Source organism: Haliotis rufescens, unplaced genomic scaffold, assembly GCF_023055435.1.
Source record: "Haliotis rufescens isolate VD_foot unplaced genomic scaffold, xgHalRufe1.0.p SCAF_16, whole genome shotgun sequence".
Lineage (NCBI taxonomy): Eukaryota > Metazoa > Mollusca > Gastropoda > Lepetellida > Haliotidae > Haliotis > Haliotis rufescens.
The window spans coordinates 11,407,896-11,427,479 of record NW_025963846.1 but is presented as its reverse complement, the minus strand read 5'-3'; the positions used below and the strand labels follow the sequence as shown (position 1 = coordinate 11,427,479).

General features: G+C 38.0%; 1 protein-coding gene across 4 annotated transcripts in view; it reads right to left on the bottom strand.

Moving 5' to 3' along the window:
• LOC124134910 (synapsin-like) overlaps positions 1-19,584 on the bottom strand; it is a 143,035-nt gene that overhangs the window by 54,262 nt on the left and 69,189 nt on the right. For all 4 annotated transcript variants that reach the window (XM_048396866.1, XM_048396865.1, XM_048396868.1 and 1 more), the window contains exons 4-5: positions 17,388-17,445; positions 8,539-8,630 (exon numbers count right to left, since the gene is read on the bottom strand). In XM_048396866.1, coding sequence (XP_048252823.1) covers positions 8,539-8,630; positions 17,388-17,445 — 150 coding nt within the window. The remainder of the gene's footprint in view (positions 1-8,538; positions 8,631-17,387; positions 17,446-19,584) is intronic.

Sequence of the window (19,584 nt, the reverse complement as noted above, 5' to 3'; positions counted from 1 at the left end):
CAGATTAACTTTACCATTATGAAAGAATTGGGTGATCCTTAACTTCTTTTGAGTAGTATACATGCTTACCCTTTTTGGAAACATATGTGTCATCACTGATTTTCAGCGATCCTCTCATATAACTTTCACTACCATTTTGCTGTTTACTCCCAATAGAATCTGTTTCATTGGATAATCGAGATTGATTATTCTCTGGCGTTAAAGTTTCTATTGTATACACTGTGATTAATTCATTCTGATGATGCGTCATGCTGACAAAGTCCAGTTGCATAGAGTATTCAGCCAATGAAGACATTACTCATTGTGTGATCCAACAATTAACTATAACATCCCACCCCAGCACAGTGATGGCTTCGCACTACACCACTGCCACAAGCTAATTTGCAGATCACATAAGTAGACTTTTATCTTGTTTGTAAACAAACACGGTTATTCTGACATCAAAGCATATTGGCCTATTGCAAGCCTTTCTGTGAGACTTACAGATTGTTTTAGCATCATTATTTAGGGATGCTACTATAACTGCGACAGTGAGGTGTATGACAATATATCTTTATATATCAAAGTGACCATATCACTAGCTCTCTGTAGAGCTTCGATGACTGCATGTGGAGCCGTACAACCAATGTAAACAAAGGATAAATATGTAAATGAAGGTCTCGGGTCTGAGGGTCCTTGTTTTTGCATATTTACCCCGTCAAGAGTAATCATTCATTTTTTATACCAAAATTCACTTCAAAGTTTATGAAGTCTTTAAACCATCCTCTGTTTTGTTACAGTAACTTAGCTGTTCATACCAGACGCCATCTTGTTTTCTAGCAGACGAGTCAATATTCATCACGTGACAGGTCCATACTGATCATGTGACGTGTCATTATTCGAGGTCAGTGTCAGTCACATGATTTGGGGGTTGACATTGAAATGTATTCTTTCATCGCATGATACGGGTTAACGAATGGAATTGTAAGATTCTTAAACGAGGTATGACAAAATCTGTAAAATGGACTGTGTAGGATGTGACGCATCTTCATATCGTGCTGGCCTGTGGCAGAGGTACCAGTACCACATTGACTGCACAGAACTCTAGGAGGAGAGTTTCAAGACGTGGTCAACGTGGTCCAGATCCACCCCAATTAAGATCCTTGGATCATCAGCACATTACAGTACACGCAAATTTTCATACCACATTCAGCTGACACATTGACACACCATCACCCATGAATTCAGGCAATTAAATGAGGCCATCTAAAACTCATGGAAGCCCTACCCCGAATGAACTTTGGGTGAACCCGACTGTTGCTACGTAGACAAGGTGACTGCAAGACTGTAGCAGATGTTGCACAAGTAATACTTCCGTTCGTGCGATGTAATATGAGCACTCATTGATCAAAGAATTTGTTGGTTTCCCTCTTGTCAATACCAGGCTGTGGCTTGATTCATTGGTAAAAAATAGCGACAACACCACAAGGCAGCCAACTGTACTCATGATGGATGGACGATGAGTCTATACATGTGTAGGAAACCAGGTAATTTGGGGTCATTATATAGGGCAAGGGACATTGGGTGGCTTTTTTTTTAGATCTATAAGAATCATCCTATAAATTTCATATAAGTATGTCTGGAAGTTGTATGTATCTTGTAGTCAGTGGTCTCTCTGAAAACATGTTTCGGACGTATATAGTTCCCGTTGGTTGTTTGGTGGTGGGCGTTTTCCTACTTCAGTGCTTGAGTCACATGTTCATCATGTTTTATGTTCCGCCACGACATGCATCAAGCACCAAATAGTAGGAACATCCTGATTGGTCGCAAACAGTGGTACTGGCCAATGGCTGTATGACAAGACTGGGTCAAGGGTCAGCCTAGTGGTCTATAAGGTCCTAGTACTGCAGTATTCAGTGTCTTCTGAGCGGTTTCCCGATCCTCTAGTACGGGGATAATTTACGCAAACTCTTCATCAACAAGACGCCTCTATATTTAGTTGTAGAATTGGTTGTTATGCAGCTTGGTGGGGGAGTAATTGGCATGTAAGCAGAATAGCAAGTGTGAAGGTTTTTTTCTTTAATATAGTTTGTTCAGAGTTTCCTTGGGGAAGAGTGAGTGAGTTTAACGCCGCTCTTAACAGTATTCCAGTTATATTGCGGCGTGTCAGCTTAATGTGGGAGGAAAGCCCGAAGTGATGCAGGTCATGGATGTTGACCACTTTGGTGAAACCAACGGTCACGGATATGGTGCTGACAAACCTAGAAAAATAATCGGGGCGAACTGGGATTCAAACCCACAATCATAGGTTTCTGGCGTGCCCAAGGGATGCAACTCTGCACAGCGAATCGCGTCACCTTAGACGACTGAGCCACCCGTACCCCCCTTGGGGGAGAGGTAGGTTTAGCACTAAGTGGGCTGAGGGATATATATATATATATTCAGTTAATCATAGACAGTTAACAGGCTCTCTTCTGTGTGATTGTTGAATTTCTTAATTTCTTATTTTGTTATTTATTAAAATTCATTATATTATCCACAAGCCTTTTTGTCTTTATTCTTTCGCCTAATGCATGAGCCATACTACAGAGTCTCACTGGAGTGCCCCAGCATGATGATTAACAGTCAAACCCACACATTTACCATCTCAGTGAACACAATGCAAAGGGCCGTGAGTCAGCATGGGATTCGATCTTGACACATACTCTGCAGAGTGAGCGAGTAAGGTTTTATGCCGCTTTTAGCAATATTCCAGCAATATCATGGCGGGGGACACCAGAAATCGGCTTCACACATTGTACCCATATCGGGAATCAAACCCGGGTCTTCCGCGTGACGAGCCATGCACTCTGCTGTCTCTGGGCCATCTCAGGCTAGCTACCTATAATACAGTATTGACAATGAACTCACTGTATTATATTTCTACTTCTAGCATGTCTATACATGTGTATGTACATAATGTATTTTATCGTCAGTGTCTCATAAGCCTATTAAGGCTAGATGACAGGACACTTTGTATGTAAATGTTTTATTATTTTTGCCTGTCATATCTGTTGAATTAATTCGGTCTGTCTGTGGAGTGTTGTGACATTCCACACCAATGTAAAGATGCGGGGGTGGGTGGCATCCCTCTCCAGCCTCACAGTCACCACCAGACACTGATGGCTGGACACACGTGGGACTCACAACAGAATGCTTTATAAGCTTGTCATGTCTGGTTTGTGCTGATTGCAATAGGAAACCTATCTTCATTATTCTTCCTATCCTTCCTTCCCTAGACTAACATAAAGTCTCTGAAATGAACATATTTTACAGAGAAAACAATTGTTAAATTATAGCTATAAAATACAATAAAAAGGAGCCTAGAGACTTTCTTCATTTTAATCTAGACTTTCCAAACATTATAGACTTGGGCTATCTTGGATATATTTGTTTCAGGGTCAGGGTATTCCTTCCCTAAATTGTAACTTTACATGAAATGAAATAAACATCACATAATACTTGTTACATAAATGCGTTTTTCTTATACAGTTGTTTGTTTGTTGTTTAACGCAGCACCCAGCAATATTTCAGCTATATGATGGCGGTCTGAACATAATCCAGTCTGGACCAGACAATCCAGTGATTGATAACATGAGCATCAATCTACGCAATTGGGATACGATGACATGCATCAACAAAGTCAGCGAGCCTGACCAACTAATCCCAATATATCTCCTATATATTATAATAACAAACTCTCTACAGCGAACTAATGTATATAGCGACCTGATATCCAATCACTGACAAGCCTATCTACCACTAATTAGTGACGTGTATAGCGAACTGAGAAATCTCACTCAGTGTCAAGTGTCACTGACAATTGGCTGTTTGCAATCAGCGGCGAGTCAACACAATGGCGGCGAGTCAACACAATGGCGGCGAATCAACACAATGGCGGCGAGTCAACACAATGGCGGCGAATCAATACAATCACTGGTGACGATTCAACCTTGTTAAACTTGCATTATGTTACTCTTAACTGTCCATGTAAGTGGACTTATCTTGTCTGTAAAACAACTAAATTTCATTTAATAATGTTTACATTATTTTATCATTGAAATCATGTCTGGAAGTGATCGGTAGATCGCACAACTCACCGTTATTTACAGCAGATTACTGTTATTGACGCCTTGAAACAAACTTAAATTGCAAGAGAATGGATACATATGTCATAAATGCCATACTTTGACCAGTTAAAAGTCGCATTTGAGGCAGTTTGACTATTATATGTCAACAAGACATTTTCAAAATTGAAATACATGTAGCGCAGGAAGTCCCTACGGTGACTGGTCAAATTCCATACGTAAAAATATCCTGTGCTAAAGTGGTACGCTAATGGTTCTTATTATTTTAATATATAGTAAAAGCTGTAACTAAAATAACATGATATTGGAATATATTATTCTGAGAAAATATTAATTTCAGAAACAAGTTCTTCCGACCACTGCATCAAAATGTTTTGAAGTTGTATCATTGGGTACTTTTTAACTGAATCACCGGTAGATGCAGGATGTGTATGTATTGAGTTTTGTTTTAGCCAAGATGGCAGACGTTTTTGAGCGAAAAAACGCATATAATGAACAACGTATGTAACAAACTGATTTCTCTGGTCCCTTGTAGTTCCTTATATCCATGTCCTACTGTATACAGATTCATGTGTTTAGTTGTCATGAAAGGGGATTCTCATAACCAGTGGAATAAAGTATCATGTACATATCACTTTTTAGAATATTAATTTTGATTGGTCATCAGAGGTTTCAAATCCCAATAACACATTGTTTCTCATAACCAGTAGAATACAGTATCATGTACATATCACTTTTTAGAATATTAATTTGGATTAGTCATCAGAGGTTTCAAATCCCAATAACACATTGTTTCTCATAACCAGTAGAATACAGTATCATGTACATATTACTTTTTAGTCAGAGGTTTCAAATCCCAATAATACATTGTTTCTCATAACCAGTAGAATACAGTTTCATGTACATATCACTTTTTAGTCAGAGGTTTCAAATCACAATAACACATGGTTTCTCATAACCAGTAGAATACAGTATCATGTACATATCACTTTTTAGAATACCAATTTTGATTGGTCATCAGAGGTTTCAAATCACAATAACACATTGTTTCTCATAACCAGTAGAATACAGTATCATGTACATATCACTTTTTAGAACATCAATTTAGATTGGTCATCAGAGGTTTCAAATCACAATAACACATTGTTTAGTAAACTACAATACCCTTCCACCACTAGCGATGACCCTACCCATTTCCAAGAAACAATCCAAACATAGCTCTCTATCTCCTACACAGTAGGCTTATCTTCTTAAATAGCCTGCAGTACATTTATCTGGATATAAATATTTATATACTTCAGATGATCAAAGAAGGATCAATCATTGAACCGAATCCCTCAGTTGTACCATAAACACTGATACAATCTCTGGCATAACCAATCTATTTTACCGAAAAAGACTCAAGGCATCTTTTGCTTTTGTGAGACGACCAAAATTGCCTTGACCATATTATTCTAATGTCCTGGCTATCAACGCCCATGGTAACCAGCAAGATAGACCGAGACAAAAGTCCACTATTCTAAATGAAATTCAGATTGCTGCTACACCATTGCCCTTGAGAGATATTTCCCTTCCTAGCTTTTCAGGACCTATTTACGAATAATTCAAAGGACTGCCATCAATCTTTCTACCCCTTGAGATCACAGTCTGACACTTCAACTTCTATATGGTGTGTATCCTCTGGCAGTTAAATATCTCCTTTCCTGGTATTCCATACACAGAATATACATACTGAAACACGCTATCTTAAAAGTTCATGTTCTATCCTGTAGTTACACTTTGAAAATACTGAACCAGGTGATGACCTGGCCGTGGCCTTCAATTCATTGAGTGATAATCAACCTTTGAAAATTTAATCTCTTCTTTCATCTTTTATTGATTTTCCAAAGAGCTGGAACAACTAAATGAAACCTTTCTGTTTAAATAGTCTAACTCTTGTACATTAACCCTTGTTGGGGCAGGAACGACCACATGAAACCTTTCTGCTTGAATAGTCTAGCTCCTGTAGATTAACCCTTGTTGGGGCTGGAGTAAACAGATGAAACCTTCCTGCTTGAATAGTCTAGCTCCTGTAGATTAACCCTTGTTGGAGCTGGAGTAAACACATGAAACCATTCTGCTTGAATAGTCTAGCTCCTGTAGATTAACCCTTGTTGGGGCAATATATAAACACATGAAACCTTTCAGCTTGAAAAGCCAAATTCACACTTTAACAATGTTTTTGTGTGTTTATTTCCTTGCTGTTAAACGACGCACTCAGCAATATTCCCGCTATATGACGGCAGTCTGTAAATAATTGAGTCTGGACCAGACAGTCCAGTGATTGACATCATAAGCATAGATCCTCGCAATTGGGATACGATGACATGCATCAACCAAGTCAGCAAGCCTGACCACCCGATCACTTAAGACGCCTCTTACGACAAGCATAGCCGCCTCTCACATCAAGCATGGGTTGCTGAAGATTTATTCTAACCGGATCTTCACGGGTCCAATGATGTATGCCAACCAATATATAATATCACTGTTTTCTGTGGATGCAATGAAATTCTCTCCAAGTTCTGATCAGTGTCAACCATTTCCCAACTGATGTCATGAAAGTGTGTCATGACTGACATGATGCTTTTCTTACACTGACTGTATCCTCTGTGTAGCTGTGCTGCAACAGCTTTTTGATCCAGACAGGAAACAGATTATTTTAGCCAATTATTCTGATCAATCTATTTTTATCTGTTAACCATGGTGGATTGCCCTTTTGCAAAACTATTAATATTTTTCACAATGGACTGTGATAGTTTGGGTAATAAATGTAATATTTTGGTATTTTGTTTTCCAAATAAAGCAGAATTCATATACAAGGTAAGTTTTCATAATAATAGAAATATGTGTTTACAATTAAAAAAATTCCTCCTGTTTAGGAATCATAATATCTTGGTATTCATCCACTAAACGAGAAACACAATTTCTTGAAGACCACATGAGATATGTCTGGATGGATGGGGTTAACACATCTTCAGCCATTATCGATCATCTAAAATTCAATTTTCACATTTAAGAAACCATCACGTCAAAACAGTTCTCGTTAAATAAATAATCTTCATGATGAGGGCAACATGACCAGAAGTTTGCTACAAAATGAGTTCTACTGCCAAACCTAGAAACATAATTAGGACAAACCGGGATTCAAACTCACAGTCTAGATTTCTGGCTTGCCCAAGGATGCAGCTCAGCTAACATATAAAACGTGAAGATGTTTCAAACTATTATTTTGTATAAAAGACATATTACCTGACAATTTGATAAAAAAGTTTATAATCTTTTCAGTTCTCAGATTATTATATGCAACCTTTGTTGAATGACCTCATATTTTATTGTAACAGAATAATGACTACTAAGTCAAATGTCTGAGCCATATTTCTCTGATTTCAGTCAAATTCATGTAAACACAAACTCACAAACTACTTAATTTCTTAATGATAGTGGGGCGATTGGGTAGCCTAGTGGTTAAAGCGTTCACTCGTCACGCCGAAGACCCGGGTTCGATTCCCGACATGGATACAATGCATGAAGCCCATTTCTGGTGTCCCCTGCCGTGATATTGCTGGAATATTGCTCAAAGCGGTGTAAAACCATACTCACTCACTCGCTCTTAATGATGGTGATACTGGACAGTAATAATAATTACACAATCCGGATATAGAGTTGGATATATTTTTCAAAGTGGCTGCCTCATCAACACATATAATCAGATTCTCCTTACTGTAAGGCTACACTCCATGTTGGGAGCATCAAGTTCAACCTGGGTCGGGACGATTTAATACTGAATTAGTGTCCATGTGGAATTTGTGTAATCTTTAATCACACAATATTTCCTTGTCTGACCTTATAAAGTCAGCATGTCTATTATGCCGCTCACAGCAGTGTTCCAGCAATATCAAGACAGGGGATGCCTAAAATGGGCTCCACACATTGTACCCATGTGGAGAAATAATGGTACTCTGAGCTGTGTGTGGCCTTATTCAAATGTAAATGCAATATAATTTTAACATTCTAGCAACACGTCACAAAAAAGCCAAATGAAAAATAGAGAATTTGAAAAATATAAAAAAATAATTGAAGATAATTTAATATAATTTTTATTTTTATTTCAACCACAAAGGTTTGGAGAATAAATATTTGCAAACGATCTCATAAAATACGGTTTAAACAAAGTATTCTTTGTTTTTTTAGAAATCAAACACTGTTCAATAATAAATTTACACGCACCACCTTATCAAATAGAGTACTGAATCATGCAATGACATTTCTTCGACCTCATCTGTGCTTAAAACCAGTGTTCCAGTAAGTCCCTGGCAGACAGGTTAATGTGGCATGAGATCTGCCCATGGTCTTGTTTCACAGATCGGTACCCCCTGGTGCTGGCGTGGCCTACCTGACAACTTTAGTCCCATTTCTGTTCACTTGAATATCAACCATACATCCTGAGTCAGTGTAGGCAGCAAGGTTTATTTCAGCAAATTCAGCCTGCAAATGAAGAAAACATGCTTGAATGCAGCAATAATATTGTCAATGCAGCAAGTTCAGATATGAGAAACTGCACAATATAAATCATTAATGCCACAAACAGACCAATATTTGTGGGTTTTTTTGATGACCTTATCAATATGCAAATAAGTATATTGTCCTCCTTGAAGTTGATTTATTACTAATCACAAATCTTGCATGTCTAAATGAGAGAGCTGGGTCTGAGGCTGCATTTAACAGTATTCAAATTACATCACGGCGTGTCAGCTTAATGTAGGCGAAAAGCCCGAAGTGATGCAGGTCCCAGACATTTACATCTTTGGTAAAACACATGAGCACAGGTATGGTGCTAACAAACCTAGAAACACAAACCGCAAACCGGGATTCACACCAACATTCTTAGGTGCCTGGCATTCCCAAGGGACACAACTCTGCACAGTGAATTGCTGTACCTTAGACGACTAGGCCACCCAAGCCCCAAAAATTCTTGCAATACAATAACAAGTAAACAAACAAAACACAGCATTTATATATAAAAAAGACAACTCCTTTCACTTTTGACACACAAGAAAAGAAATAGCCATAGAAAGGAAGCCATCAAGCAATACCCAAAGGCTGGAAGACTTAGAGTAACATGTGACCTACATATGTCACAACTAAATTTCATTTCTGCACAATGCACAAGCTTGATGGCTGCCATTAACTCAGCTGTGATGTTTACCTTAATTATTCATGCTCAGGCTATCACTATTGGAAACTAAGGTTAAACTGAAAGAGGTTGTCTATTTAAGCAAGGAAAGCCTGTATTATTCATCCATCAGCTTATCATCTTCTCTTTACAAGACACATCATATTAATGATCTGAAAATCATTTTCATTAGAAAGTGATGTATTAATTCAAATACCTTATAACAACTTTAGAGATTATGGAAATTCAGAATTTTCACATGCAGTTTTAATAGGATTGGAGCAAGGATGGTTTCACAATATGATATGGAGCTAGACAGGAACAGTTCAGTGTGGTACACAATAAAATACAATTCATGTCTGTGTAAAAGAATGATGGCTAGATATCATATATTTTTCATCCAAAACTGGCTCCCACATGAGATATGCTTGGGTGAGATCAAGCTTTATCTCCGGGGTAGATATCGCTGCAATGAAACTGCATCACAATGCTTTGCAGACCATTGTGACATCATTGATTACCATGACATCACAATCAAATGATATCACTGATTACCATGACATCAGTAATGGCTCGGCTAGTAATGCTGTTAGCAGTACTCTTTACACTGAAGACACTGCTTATCACTGTTTACAAACTGAAAAAGTTGGAAGAATGATGTTGGATGATAAATAAAATCTAGGCAAGCCTCCAAGTTTTTCCACTTTTATTAACTCGTGTTGATATATTTGATATCAAAAGACACTCAGGTGAGATTCTCTATATATACTACGAGTGTAATGATTGATAAAAATTATTGATGCAACACACCTCTCCATGCTTGATGACAAAACACCAGTCAAGTATGAAACAGCAACAGTTAACACCAATGCTGTCCTTCACTATCGAAGTAAAGTACTCTTCAAACTACTTAGCGACCGCCTCTGTGGTCTAGTGGTAGAGCGTCCGCCCGGAGAGCATAAGGTCCGGGGTTCGATCCCAAAAGATGTTATACCAAAAGACGTTAAAAGATGGTACTTGTTGTTACCCTGTCTGGCACTCAGCATTAAGGGTCTAAAACAAGGACTGGTCGGCTCGGAGTCAGTATACTGTGTCTGAGTGGGGTATTCATGTTAAACTGCGGCATGGTATCTCAGTGGGCTAGCACTACAAATTGGCATCAGTCCAGACTAGTACAAGCAGCCACACACACAAACACACACACACACACATTATGCGCATGCACGTCGCTATATAAGTGCAATAATCTTGGACGTGACATTAAACCCAATTTCACCCCACCTCACCTCTTCAAATTAGCACAATTAGTAACTATTGCAGTGCCTATATGGTTCATGGTATCACAACAGTGTTCTGTTGATAGTAAAGATGTCATTGCTAGTCACCCATAGTTAAATCCATATTCTTAGGCATATATTTATCATTATATGATCTGAGGCTAAATGTGAATATTCAATATTCAGCACCAAGTATAACAATGGATTGAAATTTCCCTCACCATTACAAGTTCAGTCAATAAATAGTTGGGACAAAAACAAATATTGTCATTAACTGATTTGATATAGTTGGAACAGTACAATGGGCTCTGCTTTCAGCAATGATTTATGATTAGGGGTGAGTGTGTGAATTGGGTTTTACACCACTTTTAGCAATATTCCAGCAATGTCACGGCGAGGGACACCAGAAATGGGCTTCACACATTGTACCCATGTCGGGAACTGAACCCGGGTCCTCGCCGTGACGACCGAACGCTTTAACCACTAGGCTACCCGACCTCCCCTGACATGCATCAGTGTCAGTCTAAGTGACATAGTCTGTTCATCAGCTTCCAACTGTCATATTGTTTGTTTTCATGCGATTTAGCTTTGAGTGCCCATATGAATATTTACACAGTTTGCACTTAAGGCTCCGACATTCAGATAAATCCTTGGGAAATGTTTTTTAACGGATGAAGTCTAAGAAGAGAATCTTTCAGTAAGGCCAAAATACATTCATTATTAAATTTTCATAAAATTTTAAAAATAAATAAAAAAATAAAGAACAAAGCGTGGTTTATTTCACGATAACACATTGTTCTATCATGATGTCATTTCTGGCGATTTGAACATGCGTTCGCAACTTGATGACGTCGTCAATTGGACAACATTATTTTTGAGAGGGAAGTGTCTAGAGAGTTGTTTCCCATAGATGTAGCTGGGCAACATAGATAAATGCAATGGCCGAATGATTGCACTCAAAGTTGGAGGGAAATGACAATTGGCATAGGGAGAAAAGGTACAGATAATCGACGTGAAATTTGGATTGTATTCAGGGAGTAATCATTATTTAAATGGGTTAAATATTTTTAAAGCTTGTACGTTATATTTACATCCTTAAAGAGTCTGCACATAATGTTGATATCTCATAGAAGAAATATATGACTCTCTGCATGCCTCATAGTTTATTCTCCCTGCAGTATTTAATTGTACGATAAACAACTCCCATTCATTATTTACTCCTTAAATAAAATATTATATATACCGGTATTGCAATATTCCAGCAATATCACGGCGAGGGACACCAGAAATGGTCTTCACACCATGTAGGGAATTGAACCCGGGTCCTTGGCGTGACAAACGAACTCTTTAACCACTAGGCTACACGACCACCCCTGACACACTGTTACTTACTTCTTAAATAAAATATTTTGTCATAGGCATAGTACTGGGATGTGGCTGGAGTGTCTACCCCGTACTGCCAACACTACCTTGTCATGTAAGTCACTGCACAAGAAACTCCTTCTGCAACGTAGCAAGCATTGATGGCAAAGTCGTTTCATAACTGTATAGCAAGATTCTCGCCATATTTTTATATTTTAAAACACATGTTTTTCAGGGTGGAAGTGATAAAAATGTTTAAAAAAAATTATTATTCTTATATCAAAAATTCTCTTTTGCTCAGCATTTTGTGTTGGAGGATCTGTAAACCAAACAAAATGAAAAAATCTACCAGTGATGACATATATATTATATTACATGCTCTCAGGATTGAGAGAGAAGGTCTAGGTTAACCATGTTTTTCTCATCCTTGATGAGAATACATTGTGGCTGTTTGTACCTGACATTTTCCAGTTTTAGTCCACTGAGATACCATGCCACAGTTTAACAAGAATGACCCACTGAAACACACCATACTGTCTCTGACCTGACTGGTTCTTGAATTATCCCCTAAATGCCAAGCTGTGGGTAACAACAATTTTCAAATGCCATCTTTTAACGTCTCGAATCGAATCCCTGACCTTCCACTCTGAGGCAGAGTCAGACACTCTATCCACTACACAAGTCAGTGACGAGATTTGTTTGTTTGTTTGTTGTATAACGCGGTACTCAGCAATATTTCAGCTATATGAAGGCGGTCTGTAAATAATCGAGTCTGGACCAGACAATCCAGTGATTGACATCATGTGCAGCGATCTACGCAATTGGGATACGATGACATGCATCAAGCAAGTCAGCGAGCCTGACCACCCAATTGGTTAGTCGCCTCTTACGACAATCATAGTCGCCTGTTACGGCAAGCATAGTCGCCTGTTACGGCAAGCATAGTCGCCTCTTACGACAAGCATAGTCGCCTCTTACGACAAGCATAGTCGCCTCTTACGACAAGCATAGTCGCCTCTTACGACAAGCATATTAGCCTGTTACGGCAAGCATAGTCGCCTCTTACGACAAGCATATTAGCCTGTTACGGCAAGCATGGGTTGATGAAGATGTATTCTGGGTCTTAGAGTGATGAAAGATGGAGATGGTGATGTCACATCCTAAAGGAAGCTATGGTGCCTAACGGGTCCAAGGTACTTATCATAACAGAGTTGAGATAAAATATGTTGGCTAATTGAGAGTGTTTTCTTATTGAAAGTTTCATCGTCCATCAAAAGTAGGGCTTCCATGAGTCCAAATTTTTGGACTCGAGTACCCAAGGGGTGAAACTCGACTCGTACTCGAGTACCCGAAAATAGGACGTCCTTTAAGAATATTGGTTCATTAGATCAAAATTGCCATCTAAAAGTTTTAAAACATGGTATAAGAATAATTGAACTGCACTGCAATGTAAATAGAAAGCGTCCACGGAACTTGTTTATCTGTCAAAGTGTATGGACGTGTTAATGTTTGCTTGAAACTGCACTAATCTTAATCACGACCTTCAAAAACATTACGTCATATCTACAAATACTACAATACATATTGAACACAAACCAAGTTTTTTTCTGACGATCAGCGTTTCATTCGACACCTGCCGTATACACAGCTGCTGGGCTGCAAGACTAAGGCCGCTAAATATGGAAATGTAGTACTATAAGTTAATTAATTCATGAGTTGGTCACATTTTCAAACTGTACCAAACTGTCGACCTGTCGCTTGATTTGTAAGCACTGAAATAGCACATATATACCAGCTAATCAGTTGTTAATCTGTGTAAGGGAATACACTTGGCATTTGAGTCGGAGCAAAGAAGCAATAATCGCCTCTGATACATTCAATTTCTTAAAGTCGGGAAGGAAAAACAATAATTACGTCTATTTTATGTGACATTCTCAATTGTTCTAATGTACATTTGGGGCGGTCGGGTAGCCTAGTGGTTAAAGCGTTCGCTCGTCACGCCGAAGACCCGGGTTCGATTCCCGACATGGGTACAATGTGTGAAGCCCATTTCTGGTGTCCCCCGCCGTGATATTGCTGGAATATTGCTAAAATGGCGTAAAACTATACTCACCCACTCACTCACTCACTCACTCACTCTAATGTACATCTACTTCCTACAAAGAAAACATTATTCAAACAATATTTTTTTAAGCTTAATTCAATATATTGATGAACAATTGAACATTGAAACAGAGTGATCTCCCCTTATCGAGTACTCGAGTCCTTGATAACGGACTCGAGTTCCACTACATACAACCTGGCCCCGAGTACTCGAGTACTCGTTGAAGCCCTAATCAAAAGAAATATTTAACTAACACATGAATAACACATCTACTAGTTCAAACTCCTTATGAAATTAATATTAACTTCTTGTCTGTCCTCAGATTATAATCATTATCAAGTCTCATATTCATATTAATATGTCCCTGGTTACAATTATCGTCTTCTGGTAATTTAATCGACATTACGGTTTGTTCTTTTTGTCAGAGTGACCTGCCAGATAATCAATGATAACAGGAGAAAAGAAATTGATACTGACAGCTCATAGAAGCTGTACCATGAAGTGTTGGCAGATCACAACCATTACCGTCCGCACAATATGTCCAGGAAACATAGGTGTAAATAAATGTGACTAAACCCTTTCAAGAATCATAAGAAATCTCTACTAAAAGCAGCATTCATTGTGTGATTCCAATTACCATAATTTCTTGAATATAGTGCGCACTCCCCTTAGCGGATTCAGTATTTTGGAAACAAAAAAATATCGAATATTATGCGCAGAAATAAATAACAACGTACCCCTTCAGCGAATTCCGGTAAACGAACGGGTGATAAGAAACTTGGTCAGTACAAATTTAAATCACCATCAACTAGTGCTGCTATGTGGTGTTTGCAAGAAGTTGAGAGCATCCTACCCCACTTGTGGCACTCATCACAAACACATGCAAAACCATGTCAATTGTTCACAGTGTGAACTTCACACAGGAAAATATGGCTCAAGACAAAATAGGGGATTGCATCAGGCATCATTTTTGTCACTAATGCATCAATTTAGCTTCAAAATTTAAAAACAATAATAGCCATAGATTGTCTAAGGATAGCCATGGACTATATACTACAGGTATCTATGAATCATCCATGATAGCCAGTTACCATAAATAAGGATAGCCATGGACTATATACTACAGGTATCGATGAATCATCCATGACAGCCAGTTACCATAAATAAGGATAGCCATGGACTATATACTACAGGTATCTATGAATCATCCATGACAGCCAGTTACCATAAATAAGGATAGCCATGGACTATATACTACAGGTATCTATGAATCATCCATGATAGCCAGTTACCATAAATAAGGATAGCCATGGACTATATACTACAGGTATCTATGAATCATCCATGACAGCCAGTTACGATAAATAAGGATAGCCATGGACTATATACTACAGGTATCTATGAATCATCCATGACAGCCAGTTACGATAAATAAGGATAGCCATGGACTATATACTACAGGTATCTATGAATCATCCATGACAGCCAGTTACCATAAATAAGGATAGCCATGGACTATATACTACAGGTATTTATGAATCATCCATGACAGCCAGTTACCATAAATAAGGATAGCCATGGACTATATACTACAGGTATCTATGAATCATCCATGACAGCCAGTTACCATAAATAAGGATAGCTATGGACTATATACTACAGGTATCTATGAATCATCCATGACAGCCAGTTACCATAAATAAGGATAGCCATGGACTATATACTACAGGTATCTATGAATCATCCATGATAGCCAGTTACCATAAATAAGGATAGCCATGGACTATATACTACAGGTATCTATGAATCATCCATGACAGCCAGTTACAATAAATAAGGATAGCTATGGACTATATACTACAGGTATCTATGAATCATCCATGACAGCCAGTTATAGCCAGTTACAATAAATAAGGATAGCCATGGACTATATACTACAGGTATCTATGAATCATCCATGACAGCCAGTTACCATAAATAAGGATAGCCATGGACTATATACTACAGGTATCTATGAATCATCCATGACAGCCAGTTACCATAAATAAGGATAGCCATGGACTATATACTACAGGTATCTATGAATCATCCATGATAGCCAGTTACAATAAATAAGGATAGCCATGGACTATATACTACAGGTATCTATGAATCATCCATGATAGCCAGTTACCATAAATAAGGATAGCCATGGACTATATACTAAAGGTATCTATGAATCATCCATGATAGCCAGTGACAATAATAAGGATAGCCATAGACCATATAATACAGGTATCTATGAATCATCCATGATAGCCAGTTACCATAAATAAGGATAGCCATGGACTATATACTACAGGCATCTATGAATCATCCATGACAGCCAGTTACAATAAATAAGGATAGCCATGGACTATAAACTACAGGTATCTATGAATCATCCATGATAGCCAGTTACCATAAATAAGGATAGCCATGGACTATATACTACAGGCATCTATGAATCATCCATGACAGCCAGTTACAATAAATAAGGATAGCCATGGACTATAAACTACAGGTATCTATGAATCATCCATGATAGCCAGTTACCATAAATAAGGATAGCCATGGACTATATACTACAGGCATCTATGAATCATCCATGACAGCCAGTTACAATAAATAAGGATAGCCATGGACTATAAACTACAGGTATCTATGAATCATCCATGATAGCCAGTTACCATAAATAAGGATAGCCATGGACTATATACTACAGGCATCTATGAATCATCCATGACAGCCAGTTACAATAAATAAGGATAGCCATGGACTATAAACTACAGGTATCTATGAATCATCCATGATAGCCAGTTACCATAAATAAGGATAGCCATGGACTATATACTACAGGCATCTATGAATCATCCATGACAGCCAGTTACCATAAATAAGGATAGCCATGGGCTATAAACTACAGGTATCTATGAATCATCCATGATAGCCAGTTACCATAAATAAGGATAGCTATGGGCGAAAATAGTGATAGCCATGAATCAACTGTGATACCCAGTTAGATTAAGTGAGTAGACAACTATGAACATAATGCACAACCAATTTGTTTTCTTGTTTTATGACTTTTTTTTATCAGTTTGTAAAGATGCAGGGGGCAAAGGAAATGCTGTGAGGGTGGATTGGAGAATAGTTTCCAAAACATAACATCTAGAAATGATGCATGTTTTCAATCAAACAGCATTATTATTTATTTTATATTTTTCAAAAGGATAGGCTTAATTGAGGCAAAACAGGAAAATAAACTGGTTTGGTCTAAACTAAAAAAGCCAATAACATAACCCACTCACCTGTTCTACTCGTATATCCCAGTCTCCAAATATCTTTTTGCCTCGAAAGTATTTTGACCTGCAAAACAAAAGTCACTGAATAAAGTATCAGTTATAACGTGAATTCTTTGTAGTGAGATCCGTGAAGATCCGGGGTAGAATAGGTCTTCAGCAACCCATGCTTGCCGTAAAAGGCGACTATGCTTGTCATAAGAGGCGACTAACGGGATCGGGTGGTCAGGCTCGCTGACTTGGTTGATGCATGTCATCGTATCCCATTTGCATGGATTGATGCTCATGATGTCAATCATTGGATTGTCTGGTCCAGTTTCGATTATTTACAGACCACCGTCATATAGCTGAAATATTGCTGAGTGCAGTGTTCATCAACAAACAAACAAACAAACAAAATCTTTTCAGTGATAATGATACAAACACTTTAAAAGAATGTAATACATTAAATTATCATAAATCCAGATATGTCATTCCTTATGTGCAATCATCCAAAATAACAACAATCAGGATTAACCAATCATGGGTAAACAGAGTAATTAATTTCCTTCTGCAGATAAATCGACATTCCCAATATTATCCAGACTGGATTGCCAGACTCATCTTGCTTCACTGTAGACGAGACAAGTTAATGTCAAAAAATTTATTACGCTATTACTTCAAAGAGCTAAAGATTTTAATCACAGCAGACAGAAATATTAAGAATATCTAGTAGGTATCTGTTACAATGAGAAAAAGATTTGCATCACACCACATCAATTCAAGGTAATTATGATTTGAGGGCATATATCTATAAAGCCATATTTACAAAGTTTTACAATAACTGTACATCTTGCAACCTTAATGTTGCAGAAAATGGTGGTGAAGGAGAGTATATCAGGGTTGTATATATAGTGAGTGCGTGAGAGTGAGTTGGGTTTAACGCCGCTTTTAACAGTATTCCAGTTACATCACGGCATGTCACCTTCATGTGGGAGGATAGGCCGAAGTGATGCAGGTCTTAGATGTTTAGGCGTGAAACCCAAGAGCATGGGTATGGTGCTGATAAACCTAGAAACATAATCGGGGCCAACCAGGATTTGAACCCACAATCATAGATTTCTGGCACTCTGCACAGTGAATTGCGGCTCCTTAGATGGCTGGGCCCCCCGTGCCCCCCGAAGACAATATAGAGTGTCCGATGCTCAACACATTTTGAAAGAATGCATATGATAAACTCTTAGATGTACGTAGCAGGGTGAATTTTCACTGATATTTCTATTCTGATAATAAATGCAATCAAAGTTCAGACCATTCATTACTGACTTTCTACACTCAATCACTGTGTCAGTCTTGTTGACTAACTTCTTGTCTCTAATATGAACATATTTTACAGAAAAAAAACAGTTGTTAAATTGTCTTAATAAAACATGCAATTACTAGGTTATAGATTGGTGTCTCCAAAGTGTGCTAAGTACAGACAGGTTTATTTCATACTTGTGGCCATGACACCAATAGTACAATGACATTCTGTAGCAGGAAACTTTGTCATGGAGACCATTTGTATACTGGATCTAAATGGATGCACACTTGTGAGTTTTATAAATATTTAATATAGGTCCGGGGTTCGATCCTGGGGTGTCATACCAAAAGACGTTAAAAGATGGTACTTGTTGTTACGATGTCTAGCTCTCGGCATTAAGGGGCTAAAACAAGGACTGGTCGGCTTCGAGTCTGTATACTATGTCTGAGTGGGATATTCATGTCAAACTGCGGCATGGTACCTCAGTGTGCTATTACTATAAATCGGTATCAGTCCAGACTAGCCACACAACACACACACACGTGCATGCACATCGCTATATAAATGCAATAATCTTGGGCGTGACATTAAACCCCATTTCACCTCACCTCACCTCTTTCAAATATCTAATTGACTAAAACTGAGTCAAGAAGAATGTGGCTATTTCTGCTGTTCATTAACTTTACAAATCTCCATTGTGTTGGATACATATAATAATAGTGAGGTTGGTAATTGATTTTATAATCTTCATATTAATAACCATATAACCCATGGTATTCATCTTCTTGGTAATATTTTCAGTATGAACACATCAATGTTAAAATATTATCTATGGAATGTCTGTAGAACTATATACACTAAGGGTATCTATATCACATCTGAACTTTGTTAAACATCTGTGTAAACTTATCGATTGAATAAAGT